The sequence below is a fragment of the Sarcophilus harrisii genome, chromosome 5, assembly GCF_902635505.1.
Source record: "Sarcophilus harrisii chromosome 5, mSarHar1.11, whole genome shotgun sequence".
Lineage (NCBI taxonomy): Eukaryota > Metazoa > Chordata > Mammalia > Dasyuromorphia > Dasyuridae > Sarcophilus > Sarcophilus harrisii.
This window is the reverse complement of record NC_045430.1, coordinates 275542130-275565578: the sequence shown is the minus strand read 5'-3', so window position 1 is coordinate 275565578 and position 23449 is coordinate 275542130. Positions and strand designations below refer to the sequence as shown.

At 44.3% G+C, this 23449-nt stretch overlaps 1 protein-coding gene across 1 annotated transcript; it reads left to right on the top strand.

Annotated features, from left to right (window-relative positions):
• The first annotated feature begins 17317 nt into the window (after positions 1–17317).
• Positions 17318–23051, top strand: IL6 (interleukin 6). The gene is made up of 5 exons (XM_031940636.1): positions 17318–17461; positions 17615–17793; positions 18899–19012; positions 20256–20402; positions 22283–23051. The coding sequence occupies exons 1-5, from the start codon at positions 17443–17445 to the stop codon at positions 22469–22471; spliced, it is 648 nt and encodes a 215-aa protein (XP_031796496.1). The 5' UTR covers positions 17318–17442; the 3' UTR covers positions 22472–23051.
• The last annotated feature ends 398 nt before the right edge of the window (positions 23052–23449 follow it).

The window sequence follows — 23449 nt, the reverse complement described above, 5'->3', positions numbered from 1 at the left end:
TTTGCCACACGTGTTCCTTAAGCATAGCTCCTTTTCCTCTGGACTCTGTATGCACCTTTACAAAAGACTGTCCCCAGCTTTTTGGGGGGAGGGGAGAAGGGAGAGCTGCTTTGTACCAATTAGTTTTACTCTAAATACCTTAATAAGGAGTCTTTTCTAAAAGTCTGAGCGTGGCTGACTAAATGACTATCGACCCCTAATCATGGCAGGAGGCACACAGATAGGAGTATCTGAGCTTTAGGACACTAGAAATGGTACCCCTCAATCCTTCAGGGCTCCCCCAGAATGAAGAGGAAAGACTTAGTACCCACACTCCAAAGACCAACTCATTGAAATGAGCAGGAGTTGGTTATAGGAATTTCAGAGCACATCCTATACTAAGACATAAACATATAGTACTAATATTACTACTAATACATATAGTATGAACATAGTATATAAATACATAGCATATGTAACAGCCATAATATACATGCACATACACATATATAATTTGTATACTTATGCACATATGTATACATTATTCCATGTATAGATATTAAATATTGATTTATGTGCACTAATTCACATATTCTAGTATTTTAAATGCATAAAATATATTTGCATATGTATGTACATATATATGTCTATATTGTTTTCCCCATTAGAATGTAAACCCCTGGAAGGCTGGGGTCATCTCACTTTTGTCTCTGGGTGCTTGATACAGCACTTAGCCTCTAGTAGCCATTTAATAAATGCTTCTTGATTGATCGACTTTATGAGTTCAAGTCACTAGACCCAGTTGAACTAGGTACTCAAGTAGGGGAACATTTCTTCTGAGTCATGGAAAAAGAAAAAAAAGTGCTCGGGACGCAGGAAAAGCAAATGGTCCCCGATTTTTAAGAGGAGGAAAGAGAATGGAGTCTGTAAACAGGAGCCAGAGACCTCAGTTTTCATTCTAGAGCATGTTCTTTGAGGGTGCTTGATAACACCTACGAAAGATGGCGTTTCTCATATTTGATCAGCAAATCTTAATCAAGAACAGATGGTGATAAGCCATGAGTCCAAAAGAATGCCAGTAAAACAGCTCACCCACTCATCTCTCAGCAAAGAGCGAAAAGGTTTTCAACAGGGTTAGCAGGAGGATTTGTTTTGCTGAACTATGCAGCTAAGGATTGAGGGGTTTTTTCCTTTGTTTTTTGCTTACCAAAGGAAGAGAGAACAATGAGAAGGAAAGATTCATTTTACATGCTTCTTAGTTGAAAAATAAAAATAATTTTTCAAAAGATGAATCAAGACAGATTAATCTTCTCTGATTTTTTGAAAAACTCTATAGTTATATTTTACCAAGATTTTTAGCAAAGCAAGAAAATAACAAGAGTCTTTGATCCTATCCTTGTATACAAAGTGGAATGATTTGGGCAAAATGATGTTACAATTAGGTGGATCTGAAACTAGTTGAATGATCAAACCTAAAGAACAATCTTTAGTGACTCAGTGTCAACCTGGATGGAGCTCGCTCTCTTATGGAGTGCTCCAGAGAGTCAGGCTCAGCCCTGTGGTATTCAACAGCTTAGTGATGACTTGAATAAAAGCATGGATTTGCTAATGACACATAGTTGTATAAAGAATAGAAGATGATTGCACATGAAACCATGATTATCTTGTTTTTAAGGTATATAATATGTAATGTTCTTCTCTAAAATATAATATTCTCTGGGAGCAGGTTTCTTGGGGGCTTCTGGAAGCAGCCTTTGTTTCAGCTCAACTGCAGCCAGCTGTTAAAGTCCAAAAACTTTATTTTCTCTTTTAAAGTCTTGAAACTTTTCCTGGGGCCCGATTAGCTTTCTTAGAGGCCTGTCTCTCTCCTTGGTTCTGAGAGCTCCTGCCACTTGTCCTTTGCCTCTCCCAGCTTCAGCCTCTAGCTCCCTCTGAATCCAAAGCCTCCAGCCAGCACAAAGATGGAATATGGAATAAATCTGACTTCTCCTCCAAGAGAGAGCTTGTGGCTTCTGACTTGTGAATCTCCAAAAGTCTCTAGTGAGCTTGTCCTTTAGTGGGCTCCTCCTTATATATGCTCTCTAAAGGTGTGAACTCTAATGTGTGAACTCTATTAAAGGTGTGAACTCTAAAGGTGTGAACTAAGTACATAAGCATTGTCTCTATCAATTCCAGTGAGTTAGCACCTTGTTTCAAGTTCTGACCCATAACAATAATAAATTCAACAATTAGTTCTAAAGCTCTCCCTCTCTTTCTCTGAGTAGCCTTATGTTTTTTCTATGGATTTTTATTGCTTCATTGGTGCTGTTTTTTTATTTCTTTTTTTTTGCAGCATTATTTTCATGTTTCTCTCTCCTCTAGTTTCTCTTAAAATAAATAAATAAATTCTCCCTTGTTGTAGATAAGTACAATCCAATATTTTTGAGGTCCAAAAATGTGTGTCTCAAGAATCCATCCCCAATATGTCAGGAATGGGGTAGATTGCTTTATCACTCACCCTCTGGAATCGTGTTTGAGCACTGAATTTATGAATTAAATCTAGCAAAGTTTTTCCTAGACAATGTTTGTCTAGCTATTGTATCAGTTCATACAAAGCTTCCCAGGTTTCTCTGAATCCATCTCTTTCACTGTTTCTTGGAGCATTAGACTCATGTGCCATCATTTCATTCAGCCATTCCCCAGTGGATGGACACTCACTTAGTTTTGATTTTTTTGATTCAGTAAAAGGTGCTCTTAGGCATATTTTGGCACCTCTAGGTCCTTTCCCTTGTTTCTGATCTCTTTGGGGCCTAAGCCTACTAGTTCTATCTGAAGGTCAAGGAGCTTTCCCAATTCACAGTTCCTCTGACAACGCATGAGAATATTTGCCCTCCCATATTCCCTCCAATGACTATCATTTTCATCCCTTGGGGTGCCTTTTCTGGTGAAGCTTGTAGACCCCTTCTCAGATTCATGGTTTTAAATGCACAAAACAAAATCAAGGAAGAAACAAAATATATCAGACTATAGTTACCAAAAAAAATTTAACTCAAATTCACAGGTCCCAAGTTAGGAATTCTTGGTTTACTGGAAAGTCCTTCATAAGCTCATGCAAAGTGAAATGTACTATGTACAAAGTAATAGCAATGTTATAGGATGATCAGCTCTGACTGGCTTTGCTGTTCTCAGCAATACAATGATCCAAGACTACTCTGAAGGACATATGGTGAAAAACACTATCCACATCCAAAGAAAGAACTATGGTGTCTGAATAGAGATTGAAGCATACTTTTTTCTTGAGAGTTTTTCTTTGAGGAGGGAAGAGAATCTATGTTTTGTTTTTCAATAAGTATTTTATGTAAATGTTTGCATAACTTCATATGTGCCTTCTCATTGTTGGAGGGAGGAAGAGAAAGAATCTGGAATTCAGTGTTTTAAAAAAATTCTAAAAATTGTTTTACATGTAACTGGGAAAAATAAAATATCAAATAAGAATAAAATCTACTCAAAAGACATTCTTACTAACGGGAAAAAAAATTCTTGGTTTAGATCTTGTTTATTTAATATAAGGCTCATCCCTCCTCACAAACTCTTTGAGTAGACCTCAAAACTGGGTCTATTTATTTCATGGATTATTCTCCTGTGGTTCTTACTGGCGACTATGAGCAGACATATTGAGACATATGATGAAAGAAGAGAAACAAAATTTTCTCTCTTCCCATTCATTTCCTCTGTATTAAAACTGGATTGAGAATTGACTTTAGTGATTTCTTCTGTTATGGTGGTCTTTAAAGAACAAATCCTCTTCCATCCATCTTCCTATATCTGTCTCCTAAATCTAAGGTCTAAGGTCTAAGGCTCTTGGCAGACTCTATCCAAAGGAATTAGATGGATATTCTATGGTAACCAGTTCAACTCTAAGACAGTAGATTGCAAACAAATGTCAATGAGAGTCCTCTAACTATTGGGCCCAAAATCCTGGTTAAAATCATTTGTATTCTTACGTGGAATCTTCACTCATCAAGTGCCCAACCCTTCAGAATGCCTTTTCAGTTGAATAAACAATATTCCGGTAAGTAAAAAGAAGCCACTTTAGAGCCAAATGATGTAATTTGGAGGTCCCCAAGTTACCCAAAAGATGATTAGTAATATTATTTTTTAATTTGCATATCTATAGGCCCTTAAAGTTTACAAAGTACTTTCTCTACAATCATTTACAATACTGTAAAGTTGGTAGGTCAGCTCTTACTGTCCCTACTTTACAGAAGGAGAAACTGTGAAGAAGAGAAGTTGAGAGAGATACCATAGAATCACACAGCTTGTAACTGTCAGAATCAAAATCCCAAGCCAGGTCCCTTATTTCCAAGTCCTGAGTTCTTCCCACTTTGCTTAGCATAGAAGTCCAGTTGGAATTTTGAGTACTCTGGATGGAAAATTAGTTTCAGGAATGTTATTTTTTTTTCTTTTAATTCCTTTAATTTCCTTTCACTTTTATTGAATCAATTATTTCTCTTATTTTGTTTTAATTAATCATTGATTTCCTCTTATTTAATATTGGACCTGATAGTGAGGAGGAAAGAGTGTGTAGCTTGTAATTGTCATGCCCAGCCCTCAGGATGGCTGCATCTGTAGTTTGGTACTTCGAGAGGCTTTGCCAGAAACCCAGTCATAATGTTGCTGATAATTTCCCAAGAGGAATTCCCAGAAAACATCACTATTCAGAGAAGGGCTTGGAAAAATCTGGCTTGGGACTGTCCTCCAGCCAAATCCAACCTCAAGACCCTGCGATTGATGGAAAAAGTCTCTTTATACACCCAATGGCTTAACTCATACTATGTGAGTGAACAACTAGTCAACAAATGGTGACGTTTATAGATAATGAGATTCCATTGAGATAAACAGGAGGAATTCGGAGGACCACAGAGAAATTTGTATGAAGTGATATAGAGAAAAGTCAGCAGAATTAAGAGAAAAATACACAGAAGAGTCACATGAATGGAAAGGAAAGCAACTCTAAAATGGGAAGATGAAAGACATCAGAACTCAATGGTATCCCCAATCACCAATCACCCTCCACCGTACTGATGGTAAAGCAGAGACACGGGGGCTGTGAGGGCAAAGTAAGACAGACATTTACATCAATGACCAATGTGTTCTATGCTTTATTTTAAATGCACTTCTTTGTTACAAGAGAGGGCTCTTAGCATCATTGGAAAGTGATGACAATATATAAAAAATATATCAATAGGATGGGTTTTCCCCCCAAAATTAAGTGAACAGCTTACTCTCTGTGGAGCCTCTTAACGTCAGGATGCATTGCTTTTAGTCACTTTTCCCGTCACATGTACAAATGTAACATTAATCACTCTTTCCCCTTTTCCTTGTTTAAAAGACTCCCCAAGGAATGACGATCCTCACCACGGCATTTCATTAAAACTTCTACTCCATTTCCCATTCTCTCTCAGAGGTTTTCTTAGCCGAGTGCCCATCCTTGTTTTCTATCAGGTTACTAATTCCTTGAGACTGGATACCCCTAGAAAGCTGAGATCTAACGTGGCTAATCCTTCAGTGAGTAAACCATTCCCAGAGAGGAAAATCTCGTCATTTTCTCGGGCAAACGAGCAGGCTTTTCAGACCACACTTAGGCAATCCTCGGTTCCAAGACGTAAAGCGTATCAGGTACCATACAAGGTTTCATGGACCTTCAAAGGGAACACAAGAATGAATCCAGGAACTCTAAAGAACTAAGCCCAGATGTCATTTAAATGACTGTGTCTACATAGCTCAGGAAAAGCGGAGGATAATTAAAAAATATATTGAGAGTGTTGGCAGATAGTTTGGGGACGAGATCCAATCCATACATTTCACAGAGGAGGAAGCTGAGCCCCATAGAAAGGTATAATGACGTACTATCCAATGAAAGAGCCACAGTTACCTCGACTTCAAAATCACCTTTCCACTGTGTCAATATTAAGGCTGCCTTAATATTGCTAAGACAATGATGGCATAAATAAAGGAAACCAACCTTGGAAAAGGAAGGAAGGAAATTGTAATTAGTACAGCCCAGACCAGCACTGTATGTCCAATCAGAGTAAGATGGCTTCTGAAAAAATAAGGCATCCAAGAAAGAACACTCAATAAAGAGTCAGAGGAACTGCTTTCAAACACTGGTCTGATGCTTGATCTCAGATGAGCTTCTTAAATTCCCCAGGCCTCAGTTTACTTATCTGTAAAGTGCAAAATCTGGGTTAGATGACTCTTACAGCTATGCTCTTAAATCAAGGAAGAAGCTGGGTGGGAGGAAAGCAGAAGGAAAATAGGGGGGGAAAGGAGTGGAAATAATCAAAAGGATGTAATGTAATACAACAAGCATTTACTGAGTTCCTCCTATGTGGCAGGCACTGTGCTAAACACAAGGGATACAATTAATAAAAAGTAAGATAGTCCCTGCCCTTCAAGGAGCTTATAATCTAAAGGATGTCCCAGATCAACAGAAGAGAGGAAGCAGGTGAAGAGAAAGATAATCATTCGCATGTCTTTCTTTACTTTTTAAATTACAACATACGTGATCTCATTTCATCTTCATGTGTGGCCCTATGAAACAAAGCAAGAATTTATTCTCCCTCCTTTTGGTCCGAATTTACGATTTCATCAGTGTGGGGAACTCCTAATGTGAAAATGTCATCCATTAAATGCCCATTCCCATCTGTAACTTATTATCCAGAAGAGTTGCCAAGATCATGGAGAGATTGTGACTTCCCTACTGACCCACAGCTAGTACATCAGTAGCAGATATTCCTGTCTCTAAGACCAGCCTTGTATCTACTACATGACACTATTTCTCCCCCTTTTACAGATAAAGAAACTGAGACCCAGAGAGGCTAAGTAATTTGCCCAGTAGCAGATGATTAGGGAATGCTTAGCCTTTAACTCTCCTAATTGGATGCATCTTTATTTCTCCTGACCAGTGTTATCATCAGAGATACTGTGGAGCCTCTATCACTAAGAATTAATGAAAATGGAAAAATAATTAATAAGATGGAGTATCATAGTATAGGTGACAGTGAATCATTTCCTGAAAGCTCCTTTCCTGTGAGAGCTCTGCAGACCCACCTCCATAAGCCAGTTCCCTCACCACTGGAAATGAAAAACAAAAACTAACTAAAACTAATGAGAGTGGGAAAGCTCAAGTTCAAGGGGATTAGACCTCTCTGGAGCCCATATTCAAGCAAATGGCAGAGCAAACAAGATGAGGTGACCTTCCTCTGCTATTCCAGAAGCTACTGTTTCACTCTCACTCCCTCTGTCTTCCTCTCTCTCTCTGTCTCTCCACATCTCTATTTTAATTCCCCTTCCCCCCTCTTCCTGTCTACAATTTCCATCTCTTCACTGTGTCTCCTTTTCCTGCTCTACTCTTAATTCTCTTTCCTTCTCTTTCTCTCCTGCCTTCCACCCACAATCGTGATCTCTGGGTTGTGTTGGAGCCGGAAGGACCTGGAAGCAAGCAGATTTTAGATTCAATTCTCCAACTCGAATACTGGGCAAGTCATTTCAGTACCCTGTGCCTCAGTTTCCCACTTATGAAATGAGAAAGTGGGAACTCTAAAGTTCCTTCTGACTCTAAAACCCACAATTCTCCATTCCGTGTCCTCAAAATGACAAAACTGGGACCATTTTATCTTTCATGGTTGGCTCTTTAAAAACAGAATAAATTGCACAGAGGGTCGAGGCAGGAAGAGCTGGATTCAAGTCCCTTCCCTGAGGCTGGAAGCCCTTCTTTTAGAGCGAAGAAGTCATTTCTAATAAGCGGCTCGGGCTGGAGCTCTAAAACCCGGCGAGCGGGCTTTTGTGGCCCCGGGGCTGCTTTCTTTGGCATCTAAGTGGCCCCCGGCGGCTCCCGCCGCGCCCTGGCCCGCCAGCAGCGAGCCCTTCACCTCCCCCGGCCAGGGGCAGCTCGGCTGAGCCCGGCTGCACAGCAAACTTGACCCTTCGCGTTTCCTCTGGCTTCCCCAGGGGTTTCGGGGGAAAGAACCCCAAGCAGCGCGGGGGAACTTTTGCTTTTGCTCAACGTCCTGTGCCCGGGGCCGGATTGCACAGCGCGGAGCGCGGGGCCCGCGGGCCCGGCTCCCCTCCGCTGCCTGGCTCCGGGCGCCGCTGGGTCCCGCTGCCTCACCTAGCCACTCATGCTCCCCGCGTGACTCAGGATGACTCCACCGCCTGGCGAGGCGGCCGGGGCCGGAGCTAACGCGACGCGGGAGTTGGGAAATCCCGGCCGAGGCTCCCTGGGATGCTAAGGCATCCTCCCGGCCCAACCAGAGCCAAGCTGTCCCGGGGGCAAAGTGAGGGCCGCAGGCAAAGTGGCTGGGAGCCTCGGAAGGGGGAGGGGAAGAGGACGTTTCTCAACCTGTTCCCTCAGCCCCTCTATTCCCAGGCTGGGAGCGCTTTCCAATTCAGTACTTTCCCTCTTTGCATTATATCCTTTTATCCCGGATCTCGTCTGTTCCGTAGCGATTGCTCACATGCCGTTTTCTCCAGTTAGAAGCAGAGACTTTCTTTTGCCTCTTTAATCCCCCAAATTTAGCATAGTGCCTGATATACAGTGGGTGCTTAATTAATGTTGCTTGATTGATAGTCCTATACCCACTGGAGCCCTGATTTGGGAAGAGTTCAAAGGAAGAGCAGGAAGGATCAGGGTGTCCTGACTCCAGAACTTCCTCCACTGTAGGAAATTCTCTCTCCCAAAGGTCTGCTCCAGGTACTACCCAGAAGTCACCTGGTGGCCATAAGGTCTCAGAGAAAACTTGCTCTGGTTCTCCCCTTGTTCTCCCTAAAGCACACCCCCCCCCACACACACACACGCTTTCCTCCAGTATCATGGAGGGGAGCCTGGGCTCTCCAGGCCTGCGTGCTCCCAGCGCGAACTCTAAGGGGTCCTCCTGAGCTGACCAAGCTGTGTCCGGGACCTAAAGGCCAGTCCTGTTAAATCTGGGGGGTGGGAAGAGAAGGGGAAGGTTTTGGCTGTTGCAACCATCAAAGAGGGGCTCCAATTTGCACTAGAGAGGGGGTGATGTATTCCCCGGAGAAATCATGGATTCAGAAATGATTGAAATATTGAGTCGTTATGCAAATGCCTCGTGTATTCAGGGATATGCTCGCAGGGTTTCCTTCCCTAAAATGCTTGACAGCCCAGTCCACTACCCTGTGTTCAAAGGAAATAGATGCATTGCAATATTTATGCCTGCCCTTTCTTCGGCACCCCCTCATCCAACCAGCCACCAGGTCCAGTAACCTTTTTCCTTCCAAGTGCTTCTGGTGTGTCTGTCCCTTCTCGATTCCTACTGCTTGTTTCAACACCTAATGATCGGTTCTGGAGATGGAATTGTCTGGTCCAGCTCCCAAGTGAGGAAATGAAGGCTCGAAGAAGCCCATTGTTTGAGGTGGAGGGCACCGTGGGGCAAGATTGGGGCTTAGGTGCCCTGATTCTGATTCTCAACCCAGAGTTCTTTCCACACAGCCTGTGATCTTGCCAGCTGGCAATAGGGTCAAGGTAGTGTCAGCCTCCTGCTGCCCCTTATCATTATCACCCCATAACATTTGGAACGCTGAGCTGGGTTCCTTGGTCCACTTCCGGCCAGCCTTACTTACTAGGACTCCCAGCTGGGTTCTGTCCATTCTGGTCACATGAGTCTTTTTATATATATGACGTATAAATATGTTAGACTCGCCACGTATCTGGGACCTCAGGAGTATATTCCTCCTAACTCCCTTTCTTCCCCACCTCTTCCATCTTACCCATCCCCAAGGTTCATCTCAGGTCCCACTTCTTCTGAAAGGCCCACCTTGCCTCCTCCAGCTCTCATTCCTCCCTCCTTTCCTCTGAATTCCCATCACACTCACAGTAAGCATCATGGGGTTTAATGACACACTGCTGTTTTTCATGTGCTCATTTTGTTTCTCTATCAGAGTCATATTGTACCCCACAACACCTGGCATTCAATACATATGTGTGGGTAAGGAAGGGACTCCATTACCACAATGAGCATCCGTGACACCAGGGAAAGGGCACTGTATTTGGAACAAGATGACCTAGCCTCAAACCAGCTCCATTATTTGCCTCCCATTATGTGTTAGGATTCTTACAAGGTACTAAGACAGTAGAATTGATCCGATCCTACAAGGAGATGTTATGGGCCAGAGCTTGAAACAAGGTATTAAATGGAATTGAGGAGACAGTGGTTAAATCTAATTTAGCATTGATTTAATCCTACAACAAATAATGGTTTCTTAGTGATATAATAATTGATGTATACTCAGTGTACACCATATAAGCAAAAAGCTCTTAGGATCAGACACCCAGAAGCCCACTCTCGGAGGCAAGACAGATTCATTCCAACTTTCACCTTGGGGCTGGCTGGAGACATTCGGAGAAGAGAAGCTGAAGCTGGCAGAGGCAAAAGATTAGCAGCAAGTCTTGGAACCAAGGAGAGAGATAGGCTTCTAAGAAAGCTAACCGGGACCCAGGAAGGAGATTCAGAAACCGGAGATAATAAAGGATTGGACTTTAACAGGAGCTGAATTTGAGGTGATTATTACTCTGAACTGAAACTAAGGCTGCCTCCAGAAGTCCCCCCAAGAAACCTGCTCCCAGAAAACATTATATTTTAGAGAAGAGAACATTACACATATGACCTCAGACAAATCATTTAAGCTGACTAGAAGCCCATTTCATCAGCTACAAATTGTTGTTGAATCATTTTTCAGTCATATCTGACTTTTCTTGACCCCATTTGGTTTGGTTTTTTTGGCGAGACACTGTAGAGTAATTTGCCATTTCTTTCTCCAGCTCATTCTACAGATGAGGAAACTGAGACAAACAGTTAAGTGACTTGCCCAGAGTCACATTAGTAAAATGTATGAGGCTGTATTTAAACTCAGGTCTTCCTGAATCCAGAGTTGGCATTCCATCCACTGCACCACTTAACTGCCCTATCGCCCATAAAATGAGGAAGTCAAGCTAGATGTTCTCCAAGAACTATATAGTTCTCAATGCCATCATCTCTGAGGAAAGAAACTCCATAATCCATTGCAGCAAGCATTTATTATGTCAATCAACACAAGCCTTTGCCCTCAAGGAGCTCCCAAGAGCAGGGGATGGAAAGGCTACTCAAGATGGCACTTAGTACATCCAAAAGAGCACCACCACAAAGAGGTCCCTTTCTCCTCTAGGACCTCGAAGAGGGAAAATGCCATCCTCCAGCCCTTTCAATGTCTCAGAGCCTTCACAAAGAGGCAGGTCACCCCCTCTTAACTTTTACCTAAAAACCCCCTTTTTATTTTTACAAAGGAACGTTTGTTTGTTTTTCATTCTGAACCATCCCTATAGGAAAATTACAAAATGGAACACACACACATGCCATGAAAAGTTAAATTTCACCCATTAATGAGAAGGCAAACACTGAGTGCATCAGAAACCCAGTCACCATCAGGAAGAGAGAAAAAGCATGACCAAAACAGTTTAGAGAGGATATTGCAAGAGAATGACTTCATCTCTTACAATGTCAGCCTCAAGAAGGGGAGAAAGGATTGTTATGTAACTCCAGGAGGTACCCCCCAGAGGCAAAGACGATGAGCTGGCAATGGGAAATGGAGGGTCATCATCTGGATACTTTCCCTTCTGGCTTCCCTGCTTCTAAGAAATGCCACCTGGCTGCAAAAGGGTTGAAGTCTGAATGGCCCATCCCATAGTATGAGTCTTCTCCAAAATCTCTCACACTTTTCTGTCTTCTTCCTTAAATACAAACTGTAGAAGATCAAGGATTTAGTGCTGAAAGGGCTTCCGAGAAGTCTGAAGCCCTATTTCTCTCATCACTTGTCTGTCTCTTTCCTTAAACACAACTGTAGAAGGTCAGAGATTTAGTGATGAAAGGGACCTCCGAGAAGAAGTCCAAAGACCTAGTTCTCTCATCATTCCTGTGTCTCCTTCCTTAAGTACAAACTGTAGAAGGTCAAGGATTTAGTGGTGAAAGGGACCTCCGAGAAGAAGTCCGAAACCCTACTTCTCTCATCACTTGTCTGTCTCCTTCCTTAAACACAAACTGTAGAAGGCCAAGGATTTAGTGGTGAAAAGGACCTCCGAGAAGTCCAAAGCCCTGGTTTGCAGATAAGGACACTGAAGTTGAGAAAGAGAAAGGGGCTTCCATAGTGCCCTCTCCACTGCCCAACCAGTAACTAGTCCTTGCATTGTGACCAAATGAAAAGGAAAAATCCAATCTATGTTGCCCATATGATGCCTAACGAGGTATAAGACTATTTTTTAATGAGTTGAATAAAATCGGCCCATTTGTATCCTTTCTTGTTTTGTTTTGTTTTCATGAAATTACCTTCTAGAATACTAGCTCTGGAATTAAAAGACGGGTTCGAATTCTGCCCTTGACTCGTATTACCTGTGCAACCATGGGTCCCTAGTCACTTCCCTTCCCTGGGATTCAGCTTCCTCCTCTGCACAATGAGTGGACTGGCTGGAGGACTTCAGTAGGTGGCCCTGGCCTATAAGTACATTAAGCTTCAGGATGCTCAGCACACACTTTCCCATTTCCTTCCCTAGCACAGCCCCATGGGCATGACAAAGTCAGTAGTTTGGGGGGAGGGGGAGTTTCTAACCCTTCATTCTGCCAGTAGTTATTCAGTATGTGGACGGCTCAGTGCATAGAGCACCAGGCTTAGAATCGGGAGGACTCATTTTCCTGAGTTAAATCTGCCTCAAACACTCACTAGCTGTGGGACCTTAACCAAGTCCCTTCTCCCTGCTTGCCTCAGTTTATGAAATGGCAAACCGGTACCTCACCAAGAAAACCCCAAATGGAACCCTCGGAGTTGGACACGACTGTAGCTTCCCACGCCAGGAACCTCACAGTCCCATCCCACGCTTCCACGCCCAGCAGTGTGCCGGGCTCTGGGGATGAAGGGAGAATGAGAAGGAGGGAGGCGGCAGCCACCGGTCCCCGGGACTAACCATCCTCCGTCCACACAGTGCAGCGCTGCAGAAAGTGAAATAAAGGTTTCAGTACTTCATGGAGCATGGACCGCGTCCCTTTGAGACTCCCTCCACAGCCTAAGGAACGGTCCATGTGTATGAGTTGTTGTAGCCACCAACAGGTCCTTCAGTTGTTGAAACAGGGTCCAACACAGACCTGGACGGCCTCATGGGAAGGCTTTGATGGAGATCACTCAGGCTCCTCTTCCTGGGCTGCAGAAATGGAAAACCTGAGGAAAAGGGGGGCAGACACCCATACATGCGCACAGAAGGAAAATTCCAGATCAAGCTTGGTTTAGCAGTAAATATTTATTAATTGCCTGCTGTTTGCAAGGCATTGTGCTAGGCAGTCTCTGCATTCATGGAGCTTCCATTTGTCTGTACACAGGAAAGTATAACCCAAGGAAAACTGAAGGAAGAGCAGAAGGGTTTAGGGGACATGGCACAGGCGTCCCACAACTAATGGAGTTTCAGACCAACCTTCTCCCTATAAGACTCTATTCCTCAAACTACATTGAGGGAAATATAAAAACCAAAAGTGCAGCTCAGCTTTCCACAGCAGATGACACTTTTGAGTGATTTTCTTAGCACTTTAAGTGAGGGCAAGGGGGAAGAGGAAGTGATGGAGGAAGGAAAGGAGGAGAACCCCCCTCCCCTTACATCTTGAGTTTCTATCTCCAGCTGCTGATCTCAAGAGGAAGACAACTTTGGAATCTAAAAGTGGTTCGAGTGAATGTATTTTAAGAATAAGGCAATGTCTAGCTTCTGAAGTTTCTCATTTGTAAAGCAGAAATGAGAGGAGGAAATCCAGTCCTTTCTCAGGCAGTGAGGTTCCCTGGAGCTCCCCTACAACCTCTAGTCTGTGTAGACATGGACAGAAGGAGTTCCGGGTATATACCTCCCTCCTAGCTGAGCTAATTGGAATCTTTGAAGGTGGGAGAAAGGGAGTAGCCAGGAGCACACCAGGGGCACACCAGGAGCACAGGAGAGCAGACTCTGGTTACACAAGCACTCTGGGAGGGCCCCAAGTTGGAGGATCCCGGGCATCCCTGAGAAGAGGGGGTGATAGAACCATGGGGTTAACCCAATGGACATCTGGGAGTCTGGAAATCCATAATGTCAGTTATTTAGTTATTTAAGAGGCATTAGATGGAACCAAGAGAGTGGAGGAGGAGGCAACCAGGACCTGGAGCTGGATGGGGCAGGAACTTCCCTTTGACACAGACCCAGAATTTGAGACCTGAGCCCCCTTTCAGGTGCCCTGTTGCAGCAGCAGAAGTGGGGGCCATCACCAGTCAGCTCAAAGATGGAGGCTCTGTTGGCAGCTGCTCTCTATGCCAACCAACAAGGGCAAGCAAGGGCCCTGGAGAATGTCCGCTGGCTGCCTGGTCCCTCTTTTCCCTTTGAACACGCTCCATGACCTGAGAGCCATAGACAGTTTGGTCCATGGTGGGTAGCCATCATTTCTTACGTGACCTTCTGTCAATGGTTGCTTATGAAAGTTGATGGAGCCAGAAGGAAGGAAGGAAACAGAAACATGCCCATCACAGGGACAGACATCTCAAGTGGCTCCAAGCCATCGCTCGCTTCCTCTTTCGCTTCCCGCAGGCACCCTGACAGAACAGGCGCCAGCAGGCGCCGAGGTACCAGTCACACTGGCTCAGCTGTGGGACGTCCCATGCCGCTCGTCCTCAGCCTGAGGGCGCTGACCAGAAGCTCCAGCCCTGGCTGTGATGTACCAGGGGTCAGTGGGCTGTGGCACGGGAGCGGGAGGATGGGGGGCAGGGCCCAACCCAGACTGCCCAGAGCCAAGCTTCAGAATTCAAGCCATTCTGAGGTACCTGGTGCTGCCGTCCACGTGGCCAGCGACATGGTTATTCTCACTTTCAGACCTGCCCCTGTGACTAAAGAGACATTGTCTGCCAAAGCTGAGCACTCACCTTTCTTGGGCAGGCTACAGCTGTGCCCAGAGTGACCACGGTCAAAGAGAGAAGGGAGTGATATCGGGTCTCCATGGCTGAGCCCATAACTCCCCCAAAAGGAGATGGGCCTCACGGGGGAGCAGGAAGGAGGGGCCCCATCTTCCACATAACCCCTTTGGGCTTCGCCATCCTGGCAGTTCTGTCATGGCTGAAGCCATGCTGGCCCTCATCTCCCTTCAATCTAACAAGGGAAATGAGGGAATGCTTGGGCCCCGGGTCCCCCCTGCCCACTCCTGGGACTGAAGCACCCCAGCTTTCTCCAGCCATTATCCATGCACCCATCCCTGTAACCTCTGCCAGTAGGACCTTCCCCTAGACCCCTGCACAGCACAGAGTGAAACAAGGCTGACCTCACAGAGTTCCTCACGGTCCAAGATGAAGAAGACTGATCTGAAAAAAGCGCAGGGAGGGAAGGGTCAGGGGCTCTCGGATACAATCACGAAGCCCAGCAACCCTCCTCAGAACCCTGAATTTCAATGATAGACCACCACAAAGGAAGCCAAATTATTCCGAAATACGGTGTCAAAAAAATTCACAAAATCCAAGTTGAGAACCTCCAAGATAGGGAGATTTCTAGATAATTGAATGATTAAGTGTTAAATGCTTCACTAACTTAACCTAGTACTCAAGTACCAATTGGTCTTATGTCCAAAAAAAGAACTTATCATCCATTTTCAAACAGAACTTGTTTGCAGGGCACCCCATGATTTATCATTGCATGACCGTGTTTAAAAGCTCTAAAAGCAAGAATCAAGTCACTCTAACAGAATACTTTGCTCGGTCATTGGAAACATGGGTGGGCCTAGAGAGCCACAAAAGCGTTCTCAAGAAGTTCTACAATAGAGGAGACTTAGATGGAGTGATACCGACTGGAGAAAGCAGTTCAGGGACACAACAGCCTCTCCAAGCAATTCAGCAACAATGATCCCACAGTGGAAGAGAACCTGGGTACACACTGGTACCAGATGCTGAAGATTCAGGCTTACGGCCTTTCCATCGCTTAACGGGGCACAAGCCATGCAGTGGCGAGAGATGCAGCAATAGTCAATAAGCATCTATTAAGCACCTGCTCTGGGCCAGAAATTGTGCTGAGCCCTGCAGATACAAACAGAAGCAAAAGATCATCTCCATCCTCAAAGAGCTCACAAGCGCATGGACTGATTCCAATTATGCGATTGGGCAATAGATCTTATCTCTCCGGGGAAACGTGCTTCACGAAGGAGTCAGTTTGAATATTTGTTGGAAAGGATCTGTCGTACCAAACCTTATCAAATTTTATATTTAGAAATGCTTAAATTTTTCTAACTGTTGAGTAAAGAAAATTTTGGCAAATCAAAAAAATTTTAAAGGTGAAACTTTAGAGACATCTTTTAGTCTACTTTTATAGAAAATTTGTTATTCTATAAAAGTCGACAAAGATTTTCCTAATTTTTGAGTAAAGAGGATTTTGGGGAATCAACTATTTTCTTAAAGGTGAAACTTTAGAGACATCTTTTAGTCTGCTTTTATAGAAAATTTGTTATTCTACAACAGTAGACAAAGATCTTCCTAACTTTTGAATATAGAAAATTTTGGTGAATCAAATGTTTTCTTAAAGACAAAACTTTAGAGACATCTTTTAGTCTACTTTTATAGAATATCATATTTTCTTAAAGGATCTGGCAAAACCTGAGATGCATCTTTTAGTCTACTTTTACAGAATAACAAATCCTTTATTCAAGGAAATGCCTACCTTTCCCCTCTCTTTCCCACTATATTGTGCTTCCAATATATAGATTGGGGGGAGCGGGGAAGGCAGTTAGATGGCTCAGTGGTCAGAGCACCGGGTCTGAATCAGGAAGATCCATCTTCCCCAGTTCAAATCCGACCTCAGACTCTTCTTAGCTGGGTGGTTCTGGGCAAGTCACTTGCCTCTGTTTGCCTCAGTTCCTGCCCTGTCAAGTGCACCTGAGAAGGAAACGCCAACCCTGAGGGACCTCTGCCAAGAACAGGGCCCCCGGAGCCGGGTCCGGGTCTGCCCGGGCAGAGAGCCAGCACGTCCGCCAGTCAATCCCCTCGGCTCTGAAACCCGATCTTAGCCCTCCTCTCTGACTTCCCTCAGCTCCTCTTTCCCAAGAGAGGCCCGAGTGCTGAGTCACTGAAAAAAAGAAAGTAGAGTAAGAATGATCCCACAGGGGCCTCTAGGGGCTAAAGTCGATGACCCAAGAGCTTCTGGTCCGGGCTAACTCGGATGATGCGAAAGGACGTCACAGTTCGGCTCTTGCACAACCTTAATAAAGTTTCCTCTAAATTCATACCCCACCCCTGCTCCACCCCTCCCCCCCACCAAAGATTTGTCAAAATGTTGGATTTTCCCAAGAGAGTCCATATCTGAGTCTCACCCCCAATAAATACAGATCAGAGATGTCGGGAGGCTCACTCTGCTCTCCGACCACCAGACTCCCCGGCCTGCCTTCAACGCTCTGAGACATGGGCCCTCAGCTCCAGAGTAAGTAAGGGGAGGCCGGCCCTGGCCCTGCCCCAGCTGTGAGAGTGTGTGTGAGAGTGTGTGCGCCTGGCTGCGGCCCGTGGAAGGCAGCCAGCAGGAGGAAGTTCAGCCGAGCAGCTGCGTGGTGAGCTCACCCGCTCTCCCTCTCCCCAGTCACAGGGTCCCTCGGGCCGCTGGCCTTCACCCTGGTGCTGCTCGTCACCACGGCCGCCCGCCCCACCCCGGACGCCTTGGGGGTCTCCAGCAAGCCAGCATTGGGCACTACCGACCTGGGCAAATGCAAGAGCCTAGCCAAAACGCTGTACAAAGAAGCTGACGCCCTGAAGGAAGAGGTGGGTAGGAGGCTGGCTAGAGGCAGGGTGGCGTCCAGCCTCAGGACTGGTCCTCCGGGCCCCGGCTCCAAAGCAGGGATGCTTCCCCTTAGTGAGAAGTGCCTCGGACCCCGGCAGTCAGAGACAGAAGCCACCCTTTCTTCTCGGCTCGCTGGGGCTTGAGAGGTCGTTTCCCTTCTGGGGGGACCAGGTCTCCTAGATCGGATGGATTTCAGGGGACCGGCTTCTACCCCCAGGCCATCCTTGATCTGAGATAACCTCCATCTACTTGTCTGAGCCTCCTTTTTCTGGGGGAAAATAAGGACTCTACCTTGCTGGAAGGATCAGAAAATGGCCAGCTCCAGGGAACACTGGGTTTCTTGGCAGCTGGTGGCCAAGGTCTTAAGATCCTTTGAATGTGAATTCTCAATAGTGAAATCTTCCTCAAAAGGAAAAGTTAGATTTAAGATGCTAAGACAGAGTCCCTTTCCCCTGGCATGGTGTAGCATGGTCTGCCTTTGGTGGGAGATCTCCGAATTGTCATGTCATCTATGGGATGAATGTATCCCATGAATTTATGGCTCCTTCTGGCCCAGGCAATGTTGGGAAGAAAATTACGCCCAGGCCAGAAGGAGCCATAAATTCATTTTTTTGAGAAAAGTCTCATCTTCCTGTGGTCCAACCCAGACTAAAGATCCTTAGCTGGGGAAGGAAAGAATTAGGGGAAACATGATCTTTGAGGATCTAACTCAAAGGGTGTAATGTGGCAAGGCGTTGTCAGTCTCGCTCTGAAATTTGGCACTGTGGGCGGCAATAGCAGAGATGCAAAGATGCACATTTTAGTCTGCTCTCAGAGGGGATTCGCTCACCTATCTAGCTGTCCAGAAATGAAGTGAGCTGGCTGCGCAGGTAGCGAGGGAATCCCCCATCCATGGGAGTCCTGGAGCGAAGGCTGGGTCCTCACTTGCTGAGAAGGTCAGAGAGTGGTTTCCATTGGGGCACGGGTTGCACCTGATACCCACTAGGGCTTCCTGTCAACCCAGAGGTTCTGAGATGTGGGACTGGATGCCCACTTGTCTTTGTTAAAATAGCCATGGGATCATGACTGCTTTGCCTCTCTTGCCAGAATGGTGAAAACCAGAGCATGTGCGACAATAGCAGCACCATACTAGCTGAAAACAACCTGGTCTTTCCCAACTTGACAGAGCAAGATGGATGCTTCTATTCTGGATTCAATAAGGTACCCAGTCCCTGAGCCACCACACAATTGGGCTGCAAAGGAACGTGGAGATCCTCCTTTCATGGAAGCCTCGTTTATTATTAATGAGGAAAGGGCAGCCCCTGCTGCATCAGGGAGACCTCTCGCCCAATAGCACAAGGCACGGGGCTCCTGCCTCCCACCTTCATGGGCTCTCCACGGCTTGAGCCTCACACTTGAATCAATGCGGGACAACTTGATTCCTGAGCACTTGGCTCCTAGCTAAGTGTGTGACCGCCTGTGTTCACAGGCAGTGTCTAGACTATGGGTGCATGCAGAAAATGAATGGCTATGGGTCCCATGGAACTATAAATAAGGGAAAGGAGGACTTCTACTGCTACTTTGAGATCCACCAATACCTAATGGGGAATATGCCATTCAGGAGAAAAGAAGGAACAGATAGATGGATGGAGGGATGGAGGGATGGATGGATGGGAGGGAGGGAAGGAGGGAGGGAGGAAGGGATGGAGGGAACAGATAGATGAATGGATGGATGGATAGCAATAGAGATATATTCATTATACATATTTTCTGTGTTCATCTATCTATTTAATATGCATTTCACAAGGCAGCTAATTTAAAAGAAGTCCCAAATGATGGTCCCATTTTCAAGTCTTTAAACAAACCTGGGTATCTCTGTTGGTGTTGATGTATTTTTCCACCTCAAAATCTCCAAGAATAGAAGCCTGTGAGATGTTAGCCAGATTATCTTCTATTATATGGTCTATTGACCTCTCCTCTCTAGCTGGTCATTGGTATGCTATCAAGCTCTCCTTCTTCATAAAATCATTCTGATCTGCCCTTCTCCCATCCAAATAGTGAGATAATCTGTCCTGAATCTTGATTACTCCATGAAAATAATCCAAGTGCAAGACCCACTGACCTAGGGAAGGTCTATAATTTAAGACAGAGAAGAGAATAGGGAAAATCTGGGGAATTCAGCCTATTCCCAGATCTCAACACCTGTTTGGCTTTTAGTGAAATCACTGAAGTGGTGTCTTTGCTTGTCCAGATGGAAAATAAGGCAGCTGGACTTTTCCAACTCCATAGGGCCACTGGGAGGAGAAATGGGATGATATTGTAGAAGAAACATTTTAATTTTGTTAGAGGGGTAAGGAAAAGGGGGAAAGGGGCAATATAAGTTCTGCTTTGAAAGACCTATTTTAATTATTTTATATACTTTTTTCCCCATCGGTAACTAGAATTTTTCTATTTTTCACATAAGGAGACATGCCTGATAAACCTCATCAGTAAACTGCAGGAATTTGACGGGTATTTCCAGTTCATGGAAAATGAGCTGAAAGAAAAGAAAAGCAGGATCGAAGCACTAAAAATGTTCACGACTCAACTAGCCGAGTCTCTGAAAAAATTGGTGAGTTTCCCTTTGCCCATTCCAAGAAGCAATGGTCCCAACTTAGAAATGGCCATAGGCAGGTCCAAGGAACAGGCTTCCCCAAGAAAACTTAAAAGTCCTTTAAAATGCACTACTTCTCAACAAATAAGACAGCTAAAAAGCCAACAAAAAGCCCCATCACGGGCTTCCTGACAATTACAGCGCTGTTTACCCTCTCTTTCTGTGGAAGCTGTTGGGACATCTCATTTTTGTGCCAGCTGTAGAGAGTTGAAACAAATAATATTCAACATTAACTTCGGAAGTCCTTGAGAGCCAGGAAGTGGGAAATGTCTCTTCATGTGCTTGTCTGAAACACGTGCCGGCTGTCAAGAAAACTTAAAGAAAAAAATTCATGACCGCAGCCCGAGAAAAAAGTATACAGTCGCTTTTCACTTTTAGAACAGGCTTTTAAGGGAATTCTTGAGAACTTGCAGCATAAAAAGTCTTAGGAGGGGTTAGCAGAGGGTTAGGTGTGGCTATATCAAGGAGGTGGTGGGCAAAAGTGACAAGGAGTCTGTGATCATGCAAAGGAAGGAGAACTCCAGCCAGATTCCCAAGATTTCATACATACCAAGAATGGGAGATTCCACTTGTAGCCACTGATTGCCTTCCCCTTCTGACTCACACCAGTTCTTCCAGGCAAGTCCAAGACTAAAGGAGAGGGAGATAAGAGTACGTCAGGAGGACATGTCTGTAAAGAAAGTCATGGCTTGAAAGTATTAGAGCTCTGGAGGGGATTTTTTTAATTACTGAAAAGAAGAATAGACATACTATACCCTTGGTCTATATATAGAGTGTGTAAGAGTTTGTAAAGAGTGCTGTCTCAGTCTATAGAGCCCCCAGAGCAATTTGAGGAAATATTGGACATTTCCTAATAGGATAAAAAATATGCCTTGGGTTGACAACTTCCTAATTTGATAAAGGATCTATTTCCTGAAGTTGACAAAGGGAGAAAAGTCTCATGGAGACATCAGAAAATAGACGCTTTAAATTTTATCGTGCTTCCCAGAGAACATGTTCAAGGTCCAGTCAGATGATCACACAGATAGGATTGTGGGCTTTGTATACTACCGACAGACACGGATGGAGGACAATCTCTGTTTAGTTGCCAGTATTTACACTGGCTCCACGAGATCAATTTTCAACAGCCTCCAAGAGAGCTTTGCACATAGTAGGTGCTGAAAAGTGGGAGAGTAAGTGAACCATGTAGGGCCAAAAATAGGGGAGCCACCGAGACAGAGCAGGTGGAAGCACCGAGCCGAATCTAAGCTTGACTTCCTTGTTGTCTTCTTGAAATGTGCTTGCTTAGCTTCTCAATGAAGTTTACACCTGAATTTGGACCTGGAATCCTCAAGTCCCTTATCAGATACCTCTCTCTGTAGACATCAGCCAGGAAGAAGGGCCATAGTCATCCATCCCAGGTGCATAACTACTTGAGGAAATGAAGTACTATGTACTCTTTTTAGGCCCCTGAAATAGGTTTGTCTCTTAAGATGCTAAAAAGCTAGGGTAGATTCTAGTTTTTACGTTAGGGGATTACCAATGGTTTGAGAAAAAGTCAGAAGGATTTGGGATGGCTAGTTATGGTTTTTCTTCTGTCACTGGAACAAAGGGAGGAAAATCTGCTTCTTGTACAGACTGGGACCTACCGGGGATCCTTGCCATGAAGAAGGATCAGAAAGAGATCACATTGAACGCTGTGGAGGGACTGGTCAAAGTGCCTTCCTCTCACAAGCTTTGGTCCATGTTAGCAGTATTTCCCAACCATAGCCATGTCTCCCAGAAATAAGGGAGGGCCTTCTCCACTAGAGTATTTCAGAAAATGACTTAAAATCATCTTTTTTATTTCCTTCCTCCAGATGATGGGGGCAGATCTAGTACCAACCCTCAACCCAACTGCCTCCCATGACCTGGTTTTGAAACTGAAGAGCCTGAATGAGTGGTCCAGGAAGGTGGCTCTCCATCTCAGCCTGTGTCGCTACATCAAGTTCATGGAGCATACCATTCGGGCTATTCGGAACATGGACCCCACGGATGTCAGTGTTTGAACGTTTTAGTTCATGCCTGTTCCTTCCTTCATTGAAAAATCTGTCCAATGGGCAGATGGCATGTTGTTCTTTATGAAGAACCAAAAAAGTATGAGCAATGAGGATATTGCTTTTAATAATTTAAAATTAATTTATTTGTATTTAAGTAATATTTATTCCCATAAGGTAATTATTAATTTATATATTTTAAAACATTTTAAAGGATTTCTATTTTTTTTTACATATGATTTTAATTGAAAAGGGAACTGCCATTCTTGTTCCCTGAACTCAGTCCCAGGGCTGAAATAAATGAGCAGGTTTTACCTCCAGTGATCTGCTAATCAAAGGGCGGGCTTCAGAATCAGAAAGCCTGGGCTCAGATCTCTGCTTTGACACTGACCCACAGAGTAGATGATCCTGGGCAAGTCATTGAGTTCTCTATGGCTCACAAAACTCATTAAAACAAAGTACAGAGAAAATGCCAACCTGCCTTGGTAAAAGGAATTTCATTATTCAAGGTTTCCTCAAACCAGTGAAATCACAGGTGTACTCTCTTTCCCCATTCCTAAAAATAATTATTTATGTTATATTTATGAAATTTTCATAATTTTAAAAGAAACTTTATGTAATTTAAACTATTTTAAATAAAATTATCTTTTGTAAAATCTACTTTTTGTGATTAGTTTGAGTAAAAAGAATTATTTATGTCATATTTATGAATTTTCATAATTTTAAAAGAAACTATGTAATTTGAACTATTTTAAATAAAATTACCTTTCGTAAAAATCCACTTTTTGTGATTAGTTCAACCAGCTTTCTCATGCAACAAAACCTTTTGCCATCCTTCACCAGATTCCGAAATAAAAAAAAGGAGGGAGGGGAGGAAAAAAGGAGGACTTTGGGAGCAGTCCTGAAGTCAAAGGAGTCACCATGTCCAAGACTGTAAGTGACAGACTGACCCTCATAGCTGGAAGGAGTTTCTAAACCTGGGAATCCCTA

Bases quoted from the DNA above. Each gene is read 5' to 3' on its own strand.
- IL6 (XM_031940636.1), top strand. The intron at 19,013-20,255 runs GTACCCAGTCCC...TTTTCACATAAG, and splicing joins TCTATTCTGGATTCAATAAG to GAGACATGCCTGATAAACCT. The intron at 20,403-22,282 runs GTGAGTTTCCCT...TCCTTCCTCCAG, and splicing joins CCGAGTCTCTGAAAAAATTG to ATGATGGGGGCAGATCTAGT.